Source organism: Schistocerca nitens, chromosome 9 (genome assembly GCF_023898315.1).
Source record: "Schistocerca nitens isolate TAMUIC-IGC-003100 chromosome 9, iqSchNite1.1, whole genome shotgun sequence".
NCBI classification, from domain to species: Eukaryota; Metazoa; Arthropoda; class Insecta; order Orthoptera; family Acrididae; genus Schistocerca; species Schistocerca nitens.
Genome location: NC_064622.1, coordinates 496855089 through 496872353, shown reverse-complemented (window position 1 = coordinate 496872353; position 17265 = coordinate 496855089). Strand labels below are relative to the sequence as shown.

Genomic DNA, 17265 nt, shown 5'->3' with positions numbered 1-17265 from the left:
TTTTCTACAAGAAAACATCCGGTAACTATCAACCTGGCAATAAGCAACATGCTGTGCATACTGTTAGGCATGTGGTTACGTTTATTTCATTTATGCCACAATGTCAATATGCAAGTAACCGATTGCAAGTGTATTGCTTTATAACACCCATTATTTCAGCAACACACCATGTCATTTCCATCTCTGCCATTTACCACACAAAAATTCAGATTTTTAAAAAAATATTACAGTACTATAGAATTCTCACAGGTTTACACAATTCACTTCCACTCAATAAGTACAGGGATCTTGAAACACTAAATGATGACGATGTAGACACTAAATCATGACAGATGGTTAAACCAATACAAGACTCCTTAACACAGGGTTATATGCAGCTGGAACATTAATGACAACCACTCACTGCATCATGTCAAATTTGTGTAGAAGATACAAGGAGGATGAAATATTAAACAGCAGTATAAGGGTGGTGAAGCAATTGTTGCAATGCAGTGCTCAGATCGTAATTGGCCCTAAGTATCCAAAGGTGTACAGCCTGCACAGCACCTGTACCAGTTTCCAGTTCACACAGCTCCCTTAAAACTGTATCTTTCCCTGCTGTACCTCTCTGTTCTGTATTCATCCTATTTTGACACTGACATTTTGTATGCAATCAGTGGAAATATACCAAACATGTCAAGCTCCACCACAGTCCATAGCTAGTTTTCCAATATACTGTGCAACACCCTGCTATATGTGGTAACACTATATCACTTTCAAAATGTTGCCACAGCCCATGCACAATCACAGTACCTCATTTTGTTTCTTGGTTCTCCAAGCTGCCTTAAGAAATGAGCGTAGATGTATTTATACTTACATGTTGCCCACAAAATTGAGCAAATTTAGGAGTAGTGTAACGTGTTTCAACATAAAAATTTCACAGTTATCTTCTTAGATCATCAGTTACTATTCCTTACAGGAATTCATTTACAAATTGTTTTTGTAATTTGAGGTGGGGGAGGTGTGAATATAGGGAACTCAGCAAACAGGTTTAGGCTACAATATAGCTTTAAAACTGCACTGGAATACGTGCTGCACGGAACTGTTTTTCCAGACAACAGTTCAAAAATATATGGTTCACTGCTTAAAACATTAGACTGAACTGAAACTCTCATTTACATTTTCTCTGCATGAAAGAGGGCTTTTGCAAATGTCAGACATAACAATATGACAAAAACTACATGTACAGAATATGTTACATACTACAATAGTTGCATCTTACATCTATTTTATGCATTTACACTCCTGGAAATTGAAATAAGAACACCGTGAATTCATTGTCCCAGGAAGGGGAAACTTTATTGACACATTCCTGGGGTCAGATACATCACATGATCACACTGACAGAACCACAGGCACATAGACACAGGCAACAGAGCATGCACAATGTCGGCACTAGTACAGTGTATATCCACCTTTCGCAGCAATGCAGGCTGCTATTCTCCCATGGAGACGATCGTAGAGATGCTGGATGTAGTCCTGTGGAACGGCTTGCCATGCCATTTCCACCTGGCGCCTCAGTTGGACCAGCGTTCGTGCTGGACGTGCAGACCGCGTGAGACGACGCTTCATCCAGTCCCAAACATGCTCAATGGGGGACAGATCCGGAGATCTTGCTGGCCAGGGTAGTTGACTTACACCTTCTAGAGCACGTTGAGTGGCACGGGATACATGCGGACGTGCATTGTCCTGTTGGAACAGCAAGTTCCCTTGCCGGTCTAGGAATGGTAGAACGATGGGTTCGATGACGGTTTGGATGTACCGTGCACTATTCAGTGTCCCCTCGACGATCACCAGTGGTGTACGGCCAGTGTAGGAGATCGCTCCCCACACCATGATGCCGGGTGTTGGCCCTGTGTGCCTCGGTCGTATGCAGTCCTGATTGTGGCGCTCACCTGCACGGCGCCAAACACGCATACGACCATCATTGGCACCAAGGCAGAAGCGACTCTCATCGCTGAAGACGACACGTCTCCATTTGTCCCTCCATTCATGCCTGTCGCGACACCACTGGAGGCGGGCTGCACGATGTTGGGGCGTGAGCGGAAGACGGCCTAACGGTGTGCGGGACCGTAGCCCAGCTTCATGGAGACGGTTGCGAATGGTCCTCGCCGATACCCCAGGAGCAACAATGTCCCTAATTTGCTGGGAAGTGGCGGTGCAGTCCCCTACGGCACTGCGTAGGATCCTACGGTCTTGGCGTGCATCCGTGCGTCGCTGCGGTTCGGTCCCAGGTCGACGGGCACGTGCACCTTCCGCCGACCACTGGCGACAACATCGATGTACTGTGGAGACCTCACGCCCCACGTGTTGAGCAATTCGGCGGTACGTCCACCCGGCCTCCCGCATGCCCACTATACGCCCTCGCTCAAAGTCCGTCAACTGCACATACGGTTCACGTCCACGCTGTCGCGGCATGCTACCAGTGTTAAAGACTGCGATGGAGCTCCGTATGCCACGGCAAACTGGCTGACACTGACGGCGGCGGTGCACAAATGCTGCGCAGCTAGCGCCATTCGACGGCCAACACCGCGGTTCCTGGTGTGTCCGCTGTGCCGTGCGTGTGATCATTGCTTGTACAGCCTTCACGCAGTGTCCGGAGCAAGTATGGTGGGTCTGACACACCGGTGTCAATGTGTTCTTTTTTCCATTTCCAGGAGTGTATTATTTTGCAGATGATATGCTACTGTTTTATATCACAAGCAGCATCTTACAGTTAACTGAGTGAATATAAACATTTTTCTATTACAAAAGATTTTAATTTATTGTTACAATCAATCCCCTTATAATTTCTTAAATAACTTGATAGACTGTTGAACCAAATCAAACCATTAATTTAGGATGCCTAACTGTTGGTTTTCATTTGGCTCTTTTTCAAAAGCAGTTTAAATTCTGCTCAAATGTTGTGATCATGTACATTACTGCACTTGATAACTTCGTTTGGTTGACTCATAAAAAACTAAAGTAATTTAAATACATATAAATAATATATTGTTGCTAAGGAGATAGACACCAGTACTGACTTTTGCACAAACAAAATTAATGTGGTGGTTTACCAATCATAGATTATCGTCAAGATACACACCCAGAAATTTTGCTGCTGCTCATTTCTGATGCCAAGACATTTCATACATTATTTACATTGATGTGTTTTAAATGCCAGTAATTGAGATTTGGCGACATTCACATTGAGCCCTGATCACTGAAATATTTTGCTAATTCTTTTACACTAACAGTAGCAAAAGATTCTAGTTCCTTATACTCTCTACCACTGAATAAGACCGATGAGTCATCTGCATACCTGATAATATGGGAGTTAATAGATTGTGCAGTGTTGTTAATATACATAAGGAAAAGAAAGTGACGAAGTACTGAGGTACTCCCTGCACCACTTATTCCATTACTGGACTGACAGTTTACAATTTTTTCATTTAATTTGTATGTCAGTTTAGTGCACTACTTATGATTCAACAGCTATGAAGCCATATCATGTATGGATGTATTTTGTATACAATATGACTTCAGCTATTTTAGATATAACCTATTGTTTACTGTGTAAAATGCTTTTGAGAGGTCTACAAATATACTTCCAGTTTGCATCTTCAGGCCCAACAGGCAGTACACTTCATGGAAGAACTGTCTAAATGTTTAGGCTGTGCTTTGCCCTTTTCTAAAGGCATGCTGAGAATCTGTAAGACGTCTGTGATTTCTGAAAAGGCACTACACTGGGATAGCACAATATTTTCGAATACCTACTAAAGATGGGAGTTAGTGATATTGGTCTATAGTTAGAGACATCTTCCTTATTTCCTTTTATACATTGGTTTCACAACACTCATTTTTCAACAGTTGGATACATGTGTTCTCTAATGCTGCAGTTAATCTTGTAGGTAAGATTTTAAGCACATCTTAGCAACTGCACTGAATATACCAACTAATCCAGATGAAAATTTTTCTTTAGCATAAGTATTTTGGAGAAATGATCTAGTTTGAAGCCTGAAAATGCACATACCCTTTCCTGGGATGTCTGATAACGCAGGTGTAGAGCTGTTGGATCCCAATCAATGGCTAGGTGTGTACATCTGAAGTTGAATTCAGCTTCAGAGCAAGGTATGCGACAGCCGCGGCAAAATCTGTACCACGGGCACAGAGCACACTGCATACCATCTCGCTGAACTGCTTTCAGTACAAATGGGAATTCATAACCTAGGCTGTCGTCACTGAAAAAGAACATGTCATAACTAATATTCATTACACTGAAGTGACCTGAAATGTAGGTATAATTTAGGTTTATGAACAGGAGCCGAGTATGTCATATGTTACACAAAATGTGATCAAAAATGAAACAACTATTGAATTGCACATGATATCTTCAATGCAGTAAGAGGTCTAACTCTTGCATTTTTGATGGGCTGCTTTATTTACTTCCTTCCTTTCATGTTGCAATGTTTCCAACAATTTGGCCATGGTTAACACTTCAGTATCTCAGAATGCCAAATTTCACTCTTTGCTTCCATTTCTCCCCTGCGAGTAATTGTGTGTGTGTGTGTGTGTGTGTGTGTGTGTGTGTGTGTGTGCATAAGTAATTACTTGTGACCAGGGACTTTTCCTGTCAGCATCTTATATCTTAATTATCAATTACTCATGACCAGGGATGGTTGGTTGGTTTAAAAGAGGAGGGTAGGGACCAAACTATGAGGTCATCAGTCTCTCATTCCTAATAAGACAATGCCACAAGTGTGAGAATAAGACAGACGAGACATACAACGCAAAATGGAAAGAAAGCAAACCTACAAGAACGAAGGAAAGGCAATGAACACTAAAAGGAACAAAAGAGGACAAAAAAACAACAGAGACCCACTAGACACGGAAGAGAGTAAAACAAGAAAGAATATTCTAGTGGCTGGCCGAGCACGAGAATAACAAGGAAAAGCCAGCCACTCTGCAACACATTAAAACCTCCACCCTGAAAACACTAAGGTGGAGGACACAGAGGGACAAAGGACATGTGATAAAATTTACGATCAAATGATAAAAACCACCATTACGAATAAATTGTAAAAGTAAATCAGCCAATGAAGAGTTGTCAGGTAAAATGGGCGGCAACAAATCCGGTAACGCAAGAATTCTTCGCTTGGCAGTCAAAGTAGGACAGTGCACCAGTATATGGGCCACTGTCAACCGGGCACCGCACCGACACTCAGGCGGGTCTTCACGGTGCAAGAGGTAATCATAGGTCGCTCAAGTGTGGCCAATGCGGAGCTGCCAGAGGACAACCGATTCCCTGCAAGAGGCCCGCATGGAAGACTTCCACACATTCGTAGACTCCTTAATGACACGCAGTTTGTTGCATGTACTGTTATCCCATTCCATCTCCCAAAGCCAAAAACCCTGCGGCGTAAGTCAGAATGCAGGTCAGGTTCAGGTCCATCTCCAGAATCGGTTTCCGTGTAGCCTGTTTGGCCAGCCTGTCGGCAAGTTCGTTGCCTGGAATGCCAACGTGTCCTGGGGTCCCTACAAACACCACTGAATGACAGGACCGGTAAAGGGCATAGATGGACTCCTGTATGGATGTTACCAAGGATGGCGAGGGTAACACTGGTCGATAGCTTGTGGGCTGCTCAAGGAGTCAATACACAGAAGAAACGATTCCCGGGGCACGAACGGATATACTGAAGTGCAAGAGATATGGCAACCAGCTCTGCAGTGAATACACGGCAGCCATCGGGCAAGGAATGCTGTTCAATACGGCCTCTGTTGACAAAGGCAAAGAAAACACTACCATCAGCCATCGAGCCTTTGGTGTAAACCACTTCAGAGCCCTGGAACGCTTCAAGAATCTAGAGGAAGTGACAGCGGAGAGCCACAGGGTTAACGGAGTCCTTAAGGCCACGCGAAAGGTCAATGCGAAGCTTCAGCCTACAGATACACCACAGAAATGTAGATGAATGGACCTCGAGGAGAGGTGGTGAACAGAAAAATGGTTCAAATGGCTCTGAACACTATGGGACTTAACATCTGTGGTCATCAGTCCCCTAGAACTTAGAACTAATTAAACCTAACTAACCTAAGGACATCACACACATCCATGCCCGAGGCAGGATTCGAACCTGCAACCGTAGCAGGTGAACAGAAGAACTTCAGTTCTGACAGAAGCAATGGCACATGAACCGCAATCGTTAGCCCTGACCTGGGCCACCTATGCGGGAGGTGAAGCACTGTGGTTGGGAAAAGAAGATGGTAATTAGGACGTTCAGGAGAGCTATGACTGTGTGCAACGTAACTGGCGAGCAGTTGCACACATCTGATCTTCAATGGAGGGACTCCAGCCTCCAACAATACACTTGTCACCGGACTCGTCCTAAAAGTTCCTGTCACTAGTCTAACTCCGCAATGGTGCAATGGGTCGAGCAAACGCAATGCTGAGGGCACCGCCGAACCATAAATCACACTCCCATAGTCAAGGTGCGAGTGAACAAGGGCTCTGTAGAGCCACATCAGCATGGAGCAATTTACACCCCAGTTGGTGTTGTTCAGGCAGTGGAGGGCATTGAGGTGCTGCCAACACTTCCGCTTAAGCTGACAAAGATGAGGAAGCCAAGTCAAACGAGCATCGAAAACCAGATCTAAGAATCAATATGTCTCCACTACAGTGAGTGGATCAGCATTAAGGTAAATTTCTGGTTCCGGATGAGTGGTACAACACTGACAGAAATGCGTGACATGTCTTCATGGCAGAAAACTGGAAGCCATGGGCTACAGCCCATGACTGCACCTTGTGGATAGCTCACTGTAGGTGAAGCTCAGCAACACCAGTACTGGAGCAGCAGTACGAAATGCAGAAGTCATCTGCATAAAGAGAAGGTGAGACGGAGGGCCCAACAGCTGCTGCTAGACCATTAATGGCCACTAAAAATAGAGAGAGACTCAATACAAAGCCCTGTGAGAGTCCGTTCTCCTGGATATGGATGGAACTATGGGAGGCACCAACTTGGACACGGAAAGTACAGAGCGACAGGAAGTTTTGGATAAAACACCAGGACTCAACCCAACCACCGACATACCATACGTTTCAACAGCTTACAAAGAATGTTGGTGAGACTGATGGGCCAACAGCTATCCACATCAAGCAGGTTTTTACCAGGTTTGAGCACCGGAATGATGGTGCTCTCCCACCACGGCAATGGAAAGATGCCAGTGCACCAGATCCGATTGAAGATGACGACGATATGTCGCTTGTAGTCAGATGAGAGATGTTTACTAATCTGGCTGTGGATCCAATCAGGCCCAGGAGCTGTGTCGGGGCAATGTGCAAGGCCACTGAGGAGCTCCCATTCTGTAAATGGGGCTGTTATAGGACTCACTGTGGCATGTAGTGAATGACAGGACTTTCCCCTCCAGCCGCAGTTTGAGAGTGCGAAAGGCTGGGGGGTGATTCTCTGAAGCAGAGGCTCGAGCAAAGAGCTCAGCAATGTGCTCGGCAACCGCGTTTGCCTTGGTAGATAACACACCATTTATGTTAACACCTGCTGGGGTCTGGTACCCAAAGAGACGTTTGCCCAGGCTTGGGAAGGTGATGTATGGCACCCATGGTGGTGACTTATCTCTTCAACACTCCTGCTTCCATTGTTTGATAAGTTGGCAAATGCGGGCACAGAGCTGTTTAAAGGCTATGAGGTGCTCCAGGGAGGAGTGCCGCTTATGCCACTGTAGAGCTCGCCGATGCTCCTTAATTGCCTCAGAGACTTCTGGCGACCACCAAGGGACTGCCTTATGCTGGGGACACCCTAAAGAGCGAGGGATCGCGTTTTCTGCTGCAGAAATAATTGTTGTAGTCACCTGCTCAACCATCACATTGATGTTATCGTGTGGGGGAAATTCAACGGTGACAGCAGAGGTTAAAATTTCCTGGTCCGCCTTGTTTAAAGCACATCTAGGCACGTGTCCGTGGGCCTGACGCTGGGGCACTGACAGGAAGATGGAGAAGTGGGTCATTACAAAACAGGTCGTCATGTGCTCTCCAGTGGCTAGATGGGAGAAGTCACGGGCTGCAAATTGATAAATCAATAGCCGAGTAACTACGATGAGCCACACTGAAATGTGTGGCAGCCCCAGTATTTAAGAGGCAGAGGTTGAACTGAGACAGTAAAGTTTCGACATCTCTGCCTCGGCCAGTAAGCATGGTGCCACCCCACAAGGGGTTATGGGCATTAACATCTCCCAAAAGTAGGAAAGGTTTAGGGAGTTGATCAATCAGTGCAACTAATACGTTCAGGGGTACTGCCCCATCTGGAGGAAGATATACATTGCAGACAGTTGTTTCCTGGGCCATCCTTATTCTGACAGCCACAGCTTCAAGAGGGGTTTGAAGGGGCACAGTGTCACTACACACTGAGTTTAGGACATAAACGCGAACTCCACCCGACACTCGATTATAGTCGCTTATACCCATGGAGGGCAGGGGTCCACATTGCCAGGAAACAGGTTTCCAGGAGAGCAATGCAGAAGGCAGGTGTAAAGCTTAACAGTTGGCGTAGCTCAGCCAGGCAGTCGAAAAAACAACGTCAATTCCACTTGAGGATGATGCCATCAGGAGCCTGGTAGGGCATGGAACATTCAATGAGGCAGTTTACACCTCAGTCACCTGCTGCCACTGATTTTTTGCCTGAGCAGTATATACCCATTGTGTCTGAGGGTCTGGCAAAATCTAGGTCCTCAGCGGACGCCAGAATCTCCACCCCATCCTCAGATGCACAGCTTGTAGGTAGCGGTGGTGTGGGTGCCACCACAATTTCCTTGGTCTTGGGGGTTTTCTTTTTGGATTTCTCTCACTGCTCCTTGGGTTTCCCTGGCTGGGAGGACTTCACTGGCTCAGTCTCCGGGACTGAGGATGAGCGTGAAGCCCTACGACCAGCTGCTTTTGAGCTCTTCAGCCACTGGCGGGTGTCATATTTCCCACTAGCAGAAACCTGGGAAGGGAGTGACCCAAGTGACCCCTAGTAGCGAGAGAAGCCAAAAAAGACTTGCGCTTCTCTGGCACAGAAGTGGGGACTGATATCACAGATGGTTGGGGGGGGGGGGTTTGCTCCTGAAGTAGGTGGTGCAGGAATAACAAGGAGGGAAGTGACCCCCCCCTCCCCCCACAACCACCATCAAGAGGGCAGGTGTAGTCTTGCGACTCTGAGAGGCGACTGGGTTTGGTGGAGATGATGGGGCTAGAACTGTTTTAGTGGTGGAGTAAGACAATGTTATACGTACAGGATGTAGGCATTCAAATTTCCTCTTAGCCTCAGTGTAGGTGAGTCGGTGCAGGGCCTTCTACTCCATGATTTTCCTTTCTTTCTGCAGAATCCTGTGGTCTGGTGAGCAAGGCGATTGGTGCTCTCCGCAGCTGACACAGATGAGAGGCGGGGCACATGGAGTATTGGGATGTGATGGGCATCCGCCATCTCGACATGTGACGCTGGAAGTACAGCGGGAAGACATACGGGCCGAACTTCCAGCACTTAATGCACCACATCGGGGGAGTGATATAGGGCTTTACACTACACCAGTAGAGCATCACCTTGACCTTCTCGGGCAATGTATCACCCTCGAAGTCCAAGATGAGGGCACCGTTGGCAACCTGATTATACCTCGGATCGCGGTGGACACACTGGTCGAAATGTACACCTCGCCACTCTAAACTGGCGTGAAGCTCATCGTCAGACTGCAAAAGAAGGTCCCTGTGAAATATGATACCCTGGATCATATTTAAGCTCTTATGAGGCATGATGGTTACAGAAACATCCCCCAGCTTGTCACAACTTAGTAACAACCGTGACTGGACAGATGATGCTGTTTTGATCAAGACTGACCCAGATCTCATTTTGGACAATCCCTCTGCCTCCACAATCCCTTTACCTCCCCAAACTTGTCTTCTAAAATCTCAACAAAAAACTAAGGCTTCATTGTCATGAAAGATTCCCCATCAGCTCTAGAACTTACAAGGTACCAGGTCGAGTAAGGTCTGCTGCCATCCTTAGCCTGACATTCCTCCCATGGTGTGGCCAGGGAGGCGAACGTCTTGGGGTCGTACTTCTGTGCATTGCATTGAGCTTGTGAATGCTTCATCACCTGTCACTCGCCCTGATGCCACCCACTCCGACCAGGGGACCTCACCAAGGGTGACACCTAGCCACAGCAAAGGCCACCTGGCAGGATGGCCATTTGTGGGAGTCCTGATGCCCCGGGGGATGGGCATCTACCCCTTGGCATACATGGGGAGTTAACGGCGCAGGAATCAGCAGAGCGATCCCTGTGTGGTCTGGGGGCTACAACCAACCGGGTACATGTAGGCCCCACCACAACAGACTGGCTACCGTGCTGGATATCAGGTGCAAAGAAATCCATGGTCATCCTCGACGAAGAAAGCAACACTGCATAGTGCATAGTGGAAAACACACCCAGCAAGGTGTCCTCACCCAAGAGATGGAGAATGAGCGGGACTGAAACGCGACAAGGAGACAGTGGGCTAAAGATCACAATGCACGATGGACACGATGCACCATGTACGGCACCCTTCCCCAATTGGCTCGCTCTTCTGGAAAATTTTGAACAATGGAGGTCAAACCCTACAGGGGACCATCACATAAAGGCCGAAATGTGTGAAACTCCTCTTACGACAGGCAGTAATACCTCGGGCCGATTCTTACCCCCGGACCCGCAAGGGGGTGTGACAGACTTTTCCTGTCTCCATCTTCATTACAGCACAGATAATTCTTAAGAGAAAAGTGTGAAATTTATGAGAAGAAGAAGGTGCTTAAAGGTAGTGAATAGCAGGACAGTTATTTGTTCCAGTGATCCACATGCCCATATTTAAAAACTTAATGCTGTTCATTTGTACATTGTGTCACTTAGTTATACAGTCACGCGTATTGCTCAATATGTGGATGGGCAGCCCACATTTCCTTAGAAAGATTGGGGTGGGGGAATGGAAGGGGGGGCTGGGGGGAGTTGAACTATTAATATGTGTAAAATGGTGTGTTGTTCATATTAACGAACTGTTCCTATCTGCATTCCAACCTTTTGTTGTGTGCTGATTGCATTACTTCAACAAATTCTCCTGACAGAAATGTGTAGTCACAATGTTTGAATCTGGCTGCTTTTTGTTGTCAAGTTCACATATATTGCCAGCTCTGACAGTTATTTTTAAATTATTTGGTAACAGTATATAATCTACAAAACTACATACTTTGAAAGTACTAGGTTTCCCAACAACTGTTGCATACAACTATTTCGAGGTTAAACTTCGTATCCTGATTATATTTACAATAATGAAAAGAACGGATGACACACTGAGTTGCAGACAGACCCAGGAAAAAAAAAAGAGCCAACTGATACACACTTAGCTTTTGGCTAAAGCCTTCATCCAGAAAGAAAGGAAAACAACACACGCATTCACATAAGAAGGCAAACGTCTGGCACACACGACTTGATCTCCCAGTGCTTCAGCCATTTCCTTTAGTGGTCCAGCTTAAGTGGCTGGAGATGCCAGTCGTGTGTGTGTGTGTGGGGGGGGGGGGGGGGGGGTGACACCTTTCTTTTCTGAAAAAGATTTTGGCTGAAAGCTAAGTTCTGTATGCAACAGTATTTTGTTGTGCATGGCTGCACCTCAATGTGTCATTTTTACAGTGTGTAGCGATCTATCCTTTTAATAATTTTTGCTATTCCAACCTGGACTTTCCATTGTTTAAGTTGCCTCATTGTATTTACTTATTCTACAGCAAATTAAATAACGATGACATCCAGAATGCTTTGTTACAACAGTATGGATGTGTACGTTAACTAAATTATGTGGGTTGTTGGGAACATCTACGCAGTTGCAAACTTTTAAATTATTTCTTTCACAACTAGAGAAATGAGTAAGTTACTGAGAGCATAGCCCAGGAGCAAAAGAAGTAACTACGTTTTTCAAATTTGGTTCTATTCCTTCTTTCGACATTCTGTTCTACAAACAAAATGTTGTACATAAATGTGAAACAACAGTGTTTAAACCAAATTTTCATACTTGAAGCTGAACTATGCACTCCAGGGGAGATGATTAATGTTACACAAATCTCTTCCTGGATAAATTTTGCTTTTTTTTTTCTTTTCCTTACTTATTTCTTCTTTCACGACATTCACCCCAAGTTTCAGTATTTCTATACTGTACCTTGTAACATTGGTACCTTGGCACCAGAAGGCAGGAAAATGACAGTCGTCTTTTAAATAATCATTTCTTCATATCTATTCAATCTAATGCATAATGTGGATATTTTACTATTAGTCAGACCTCAAGCATAGTGTATATTCTGTTTGTATTACATCAAAAACAATAAACATGTTCATCTTAACAACAGACTGCTCACTAACCATTCATTCATAGAAATACAGAAAGAAAAGATAAATAGATGGCTGGATTACGGAGTTTTAAGGGACCAAAACACTATGATCTTCAGTCCCTCCACACTGAGTGCAGGAAAAAAATCATTTCATTTAAAAAATCTATGTAAGCAGCCATATCAGGTGTTAACAATAGGTTATTAAAGAGAGTCAGAAAACTCCACCCGGACAGGCCATGAAGGCCCAACAGTACCGACCGGCCGCCAAGTCATTCTCAGCCCACAGGCGTCACTGGAGGGCATAGGATCAGCACACCACACTCACAGCTGTATGTCAGTTTACGAGACAGGAGCCACTACTTCTCTATCAAGTAGCTCCTCAGTTTGCCTCAAGGATCGAGTGGACCCCGCTTGCCACCAGCACTCGGCAGACCAAATGGTCACCCATTCAAATGTTAGCTCATCCCGGCAGTGCTTAACTTCAGTGATCAGACAGGAACCAGTGTTACCATTGAGGCAAAGCCATCAGGAGACAAAAGATAATAAGGTAAGGTGAGGGCAGATGTCGGCTGGGAGCAGTTCGAAGCCCATTGAGGCTTGTCATGTGGTGGAATGTGTATCTCCAGCATCTGACCAGGATCTATATCTACATACATACTCTGCAAAGCCATAATAAGGTGCATGACAGAGGGTACTGTGTAGCACTACTTGTCATTTCCTTTCATGTCCCACACATCTGTCTTTATGTCTCTGTTTCAGCCCTAATTTCTCATATCTTACCTTCGTGATCCATACACAAAGTGTAGGTTGGCTGCAGTTAGCTTCAGATTGAGGGTTCTCAAAATTTTGTCAATAGTATTCCTCAAGAAGAATGTCATTTTCCCTTCAGGGATTCCCATTTGAGTTCCTGAAGCAACTATGTAACCTTGCATGTTGTTCGAACGTACCAGCAACAATTCGAGCAGCCCATCTCTGAACCGCTTCAACGTCTTCCGTTAATGTAACCTGGTGCAGATCCCAAACACTTGAGATGTACTCAAGAACAGGTTGCACTGGCGTCCTATATGTGGTCGCCTTTAACAAATGAAACACAGTTTCCCAAAATTCTCCCAATAAACTGAAGCCTACCATCTGCCTTCTCTACCTCAAACCTCACATGCTCATTCCGTTTCATTTCACTCTGCAGCTTTACAGCCATATTTTTAAACAACGTGACCGTGTCAAGCACGACACTACTAATACTGTATTCGAAAATTGCAGTTTTCCCCCTCTCCCTCCACAACTCCTTTACATCAACTCACATTTTTCTACATTTAGAGCTAACTGCCATTCATCACACCAACTAGAAATTTCGTCGAAGTCATCTTGTGACCTCCTGCAGTAAATCACTCAACAATGACACCTTCCTGGACACCAAAGCATCATCAGAAAACAACCACAGTTTGCTGCCCAACCTGTCTGCCAGATCATTTATGTATTTAGAGAACAATAGTGATCCTATCACACTTTCCTGGGGCACTTCTTACGATACCCTCATCTGTGATGAGCACTCACTGTTGAGGACATTGTACTGGGTTCTATAACTTGAGGTGTCTTCGAGCCACCCACACATCTGGGAACCTATCCCATATGTTTGTATCTTCATGAACAGACTGCAGTAGGGCACTGTGTCAAAAGCTTTTTGGAAATCTAGAAAGCAGAAGCCTTTCAGCCACCCACAGAAAGCAACATGCCAATAGCTGACAAGTCGGCTGTATAACAGGAGCAGCACTAAGATAATCTAAAAAAGAAATTACAACTCTGGCAACATTACAATGAAAGTAGTGCGACATATCATTTTGGTGGAGTGATTCGTTACACAACATTTACCGCACTGGCAAATGATGACCACCACTGTGAAAGCTTTATTCAACTACAAAGTTAATATAGTAGTCTGTTTGGTCATTTGCACCCTTTCTGTGCGTGTAATGTGAATCTGGATGCACAAAGTATGTCTGCAAGCTAAGGTGAGAGAAATCTTACTACGCTTTAGGGAGCCTGCTGTTTGCACAGTTTATTCTGTGTAATGTCACTTCCTGCCTCAGACATACAGCACGCTCCATGTAACAAAGACATTACTGAAAATCGTGATGATGCCACCGATATCTGGAGTGTCGTAAAAGGCATTCATTAGCTGTTATTTAGGAGCAGCAACTGACATCAATAACACCAAATGAAATGGTATTGATACATACCACTTGTCAGAAAGTAATGTACAATGTGTCTGGCTATTGTAGCAATTTGGTCAACATACGGATTTTAGCAAAGACGGCCTCTAAATATATGAATGCACTGTCTCACAGTGATATGAATTAATAAAATCTTGGGCTTTCAGCGTGTCAGATGGTTGAAATCCCATGAGCCTTCGACCACACTCTCCTTGGCTATTGTCCAGTGGTAAATGACTACCGTGTCACCATAACCTTGACATTATATACCTGTGTTGGCTGGTGGCTGGGTGCCAGGCTGTGCTGAGCTGCAAACTGCCATCCTTATTGATTGTGTTTTCAGATATTTTTATTTCTGTAGCTGCATTTACAAAGCTATCCCAAAATCCCTTTTGTCTTCATAATGACATATGTTTCATTGAACAGAATTCCGTGTTTATTTTCTAAAGCAGTTTCTGCCACAGCTGATTTGTCAAGATAGTGTACATGTAATAACCTCTCGTGTTCCATCCGACATTGCTCCACAGTGTGTACTGACGTAGTGGCAGCTGCACAGACATGTTACCTTGTACACTATAGGCGTTCTAAGCCCTAAATTGTCCTTCACAGGCCTTTTAAACTGTCGTATTTTTGCTGGGGGCCTGAACACGGATGAAATGTTGTCTCTCTTCAGGAGCAGATGAAACTTTCCCGCACTGCGGCACAGATAGGCAGACATGTATGTTTGTTGCTCTCTCCTTCAACACAGTTTTTCTTGCTATCTTACCATAGAAAGTCCATGATACTTGATGGTGATTGTAGCCATTTTCCCAAACGACTTCTCAGAGGTGGCTTAGTTCTAGGGTCAGATTTTCAGCATCCAAGAAAACTTCAGCATGAAGGATAAGGGTGTTCAGAATGACATGTTTTTGGGCAGGGCAGTTGTGTCTGAAATTGTGCAAATACCAACCTGTTTATACAGGTTTCCTGTAGACACTGTGGCTGAGGTGGCCACTGGTTTTCCGATGAAAGAAGACGTCACAGAAGGGCGATGTACCATCTCTCCCTAGTTCCACCATAAACCTAATGCGGTTGTAAATGCCTTTCAGGTGTTCTAAGAATTCTCCCTGTTATTCACGTCCACAGGGCCAGATTATGGAAGTTATGTCAATATAATGATAAAAGCAGCATGGCTTAGCTGGAGCTTTAGGTGTTCGTTTTTCCTGCGCACTATTCAGGAGTGTAATGGTAGGGAGACAGTACGATCGTGATTCGATGAACCCTCTGCCAAGCACTTAAATGTGAATTGCAGAGTAATCATGTAGATGTAGATGTAGAGCTGTGTTCAGAGCAATATCTTTACATTTCTCGATAAAATAGGTTGGCTACAGATGGTGTTAATGCTTAAACAATTCCACAATTGTACTATCATTTTTGGCAAGATTATGATTTGTGAGAAACCTTTTCAGCTTCCAGCACAGAAGAAGTTGCAGAAGGAGATAAAGTCTACACCAATGAATAGGTTCACAGTTGTTATGATTTTGCAGTTCAAACAAAGCCAGTCAGTATTACTAACTAATGGTGAATGGAAAGTTATTCAAGAGCGTAGCACACCACACAACACACGAAACACCTCATTAAATAGGTATGCCAGTGCCTGAACCAGATGCTGGAACCAAGTTGGGATAAAACTGCGGCAGAGAGGCTACCTTCCACCCCTGTCCAGCAGCCAGAAGGATCATAAAAATTTAGGTAGAAGTATACAATACACTCTGAAGCATAAAATTTAAAATCTGATTCGCCACCTTACATTATCAACTAATATTTCAGTAATGACTTGGCCAGCAACGAAGAGGCTCTCCCACGTAATACGAGAGACCGTCATGGGAGCATTGCAACTGCAATGGGGTGCCACAGCTTACTTGCCTTCAACTTCCTACATAAAAAGTAATTGTTTGCGAAGGATTAATTGTCAGTACTGTGAAAGACCAGGAATTAACACACATATCTCTCTCTCTCTCTCTCTCTCTCTCTCTCTCTCTCTCTCTCTCACACACACACACACACACACACACACACACACACACACACACACACCTCCCGCCCCTCCCTCTATCTGTCCAAAAGGTCAGTTTTTATCTCAATTCATAGCTAATGAGAGAAACGTATTGGAGTTATATCCTTCTGTATCAAATTAAGTTGGCCACACTGATGAGACTGCTGGGCCAGTATGGCCACCGCCATAGTGTAGCTCGATTCTCTTCATCAGAAGTAGTCCACCATGATAGCATCCACTCATCTGAGGGCTCTCATCAGTGCAGTTCTGCCAAAGCGATAGCTACTCGACATGACAGTTGTTGCCCAGACTCCTCATTTCCCAACTAAAGTTGTATTCATTCCAATCCATCATTGGCTGATTGATACAGTGACTGGTTTTCATGGTTACATTGAAAATAAAACACTCACAGTTGCAAAGTTATTTTATTTAAAAATAACATGTTCCACCATGGTCAGACACCATCAGATTAAGTAAAACTGTCAAATGAAGTATACTACACTGGCTATCAAAACTCTATGTCAATCACATACACACAAAACTGTGTGGATGAAAATTCGGTCATCAGAATGACTAAAGGGAACTGCGAGAACCCTTGAGCTGTTATAGTAACAAGTAGACC

At 44.7% G+C, this 17265-nt stretch overlaps 1 protein-coding gene across 1 annotated transcript in view; it reads right to left on the bottom strand.

The window, feature by feature from the left end:
- The window catches only part of LOC126203243 (ubiquitin carboxyl-terminal hydrolase 32), a 231390-nt gene that overhangs the window by 52910 nt on the left and 161215 nt on the right, over window positions 1-17265 (bottom strand). The window contains exon 25 of the mRNA XM_049937496.1: window positions 4052-4259. Coding sequence (XP_049793453.1) covers window positions 4052-4259 — 208 coding nt within the window. The remainder of the gene's footprint in view (window positions 1-4051; window positions 4260-17265) is intronic.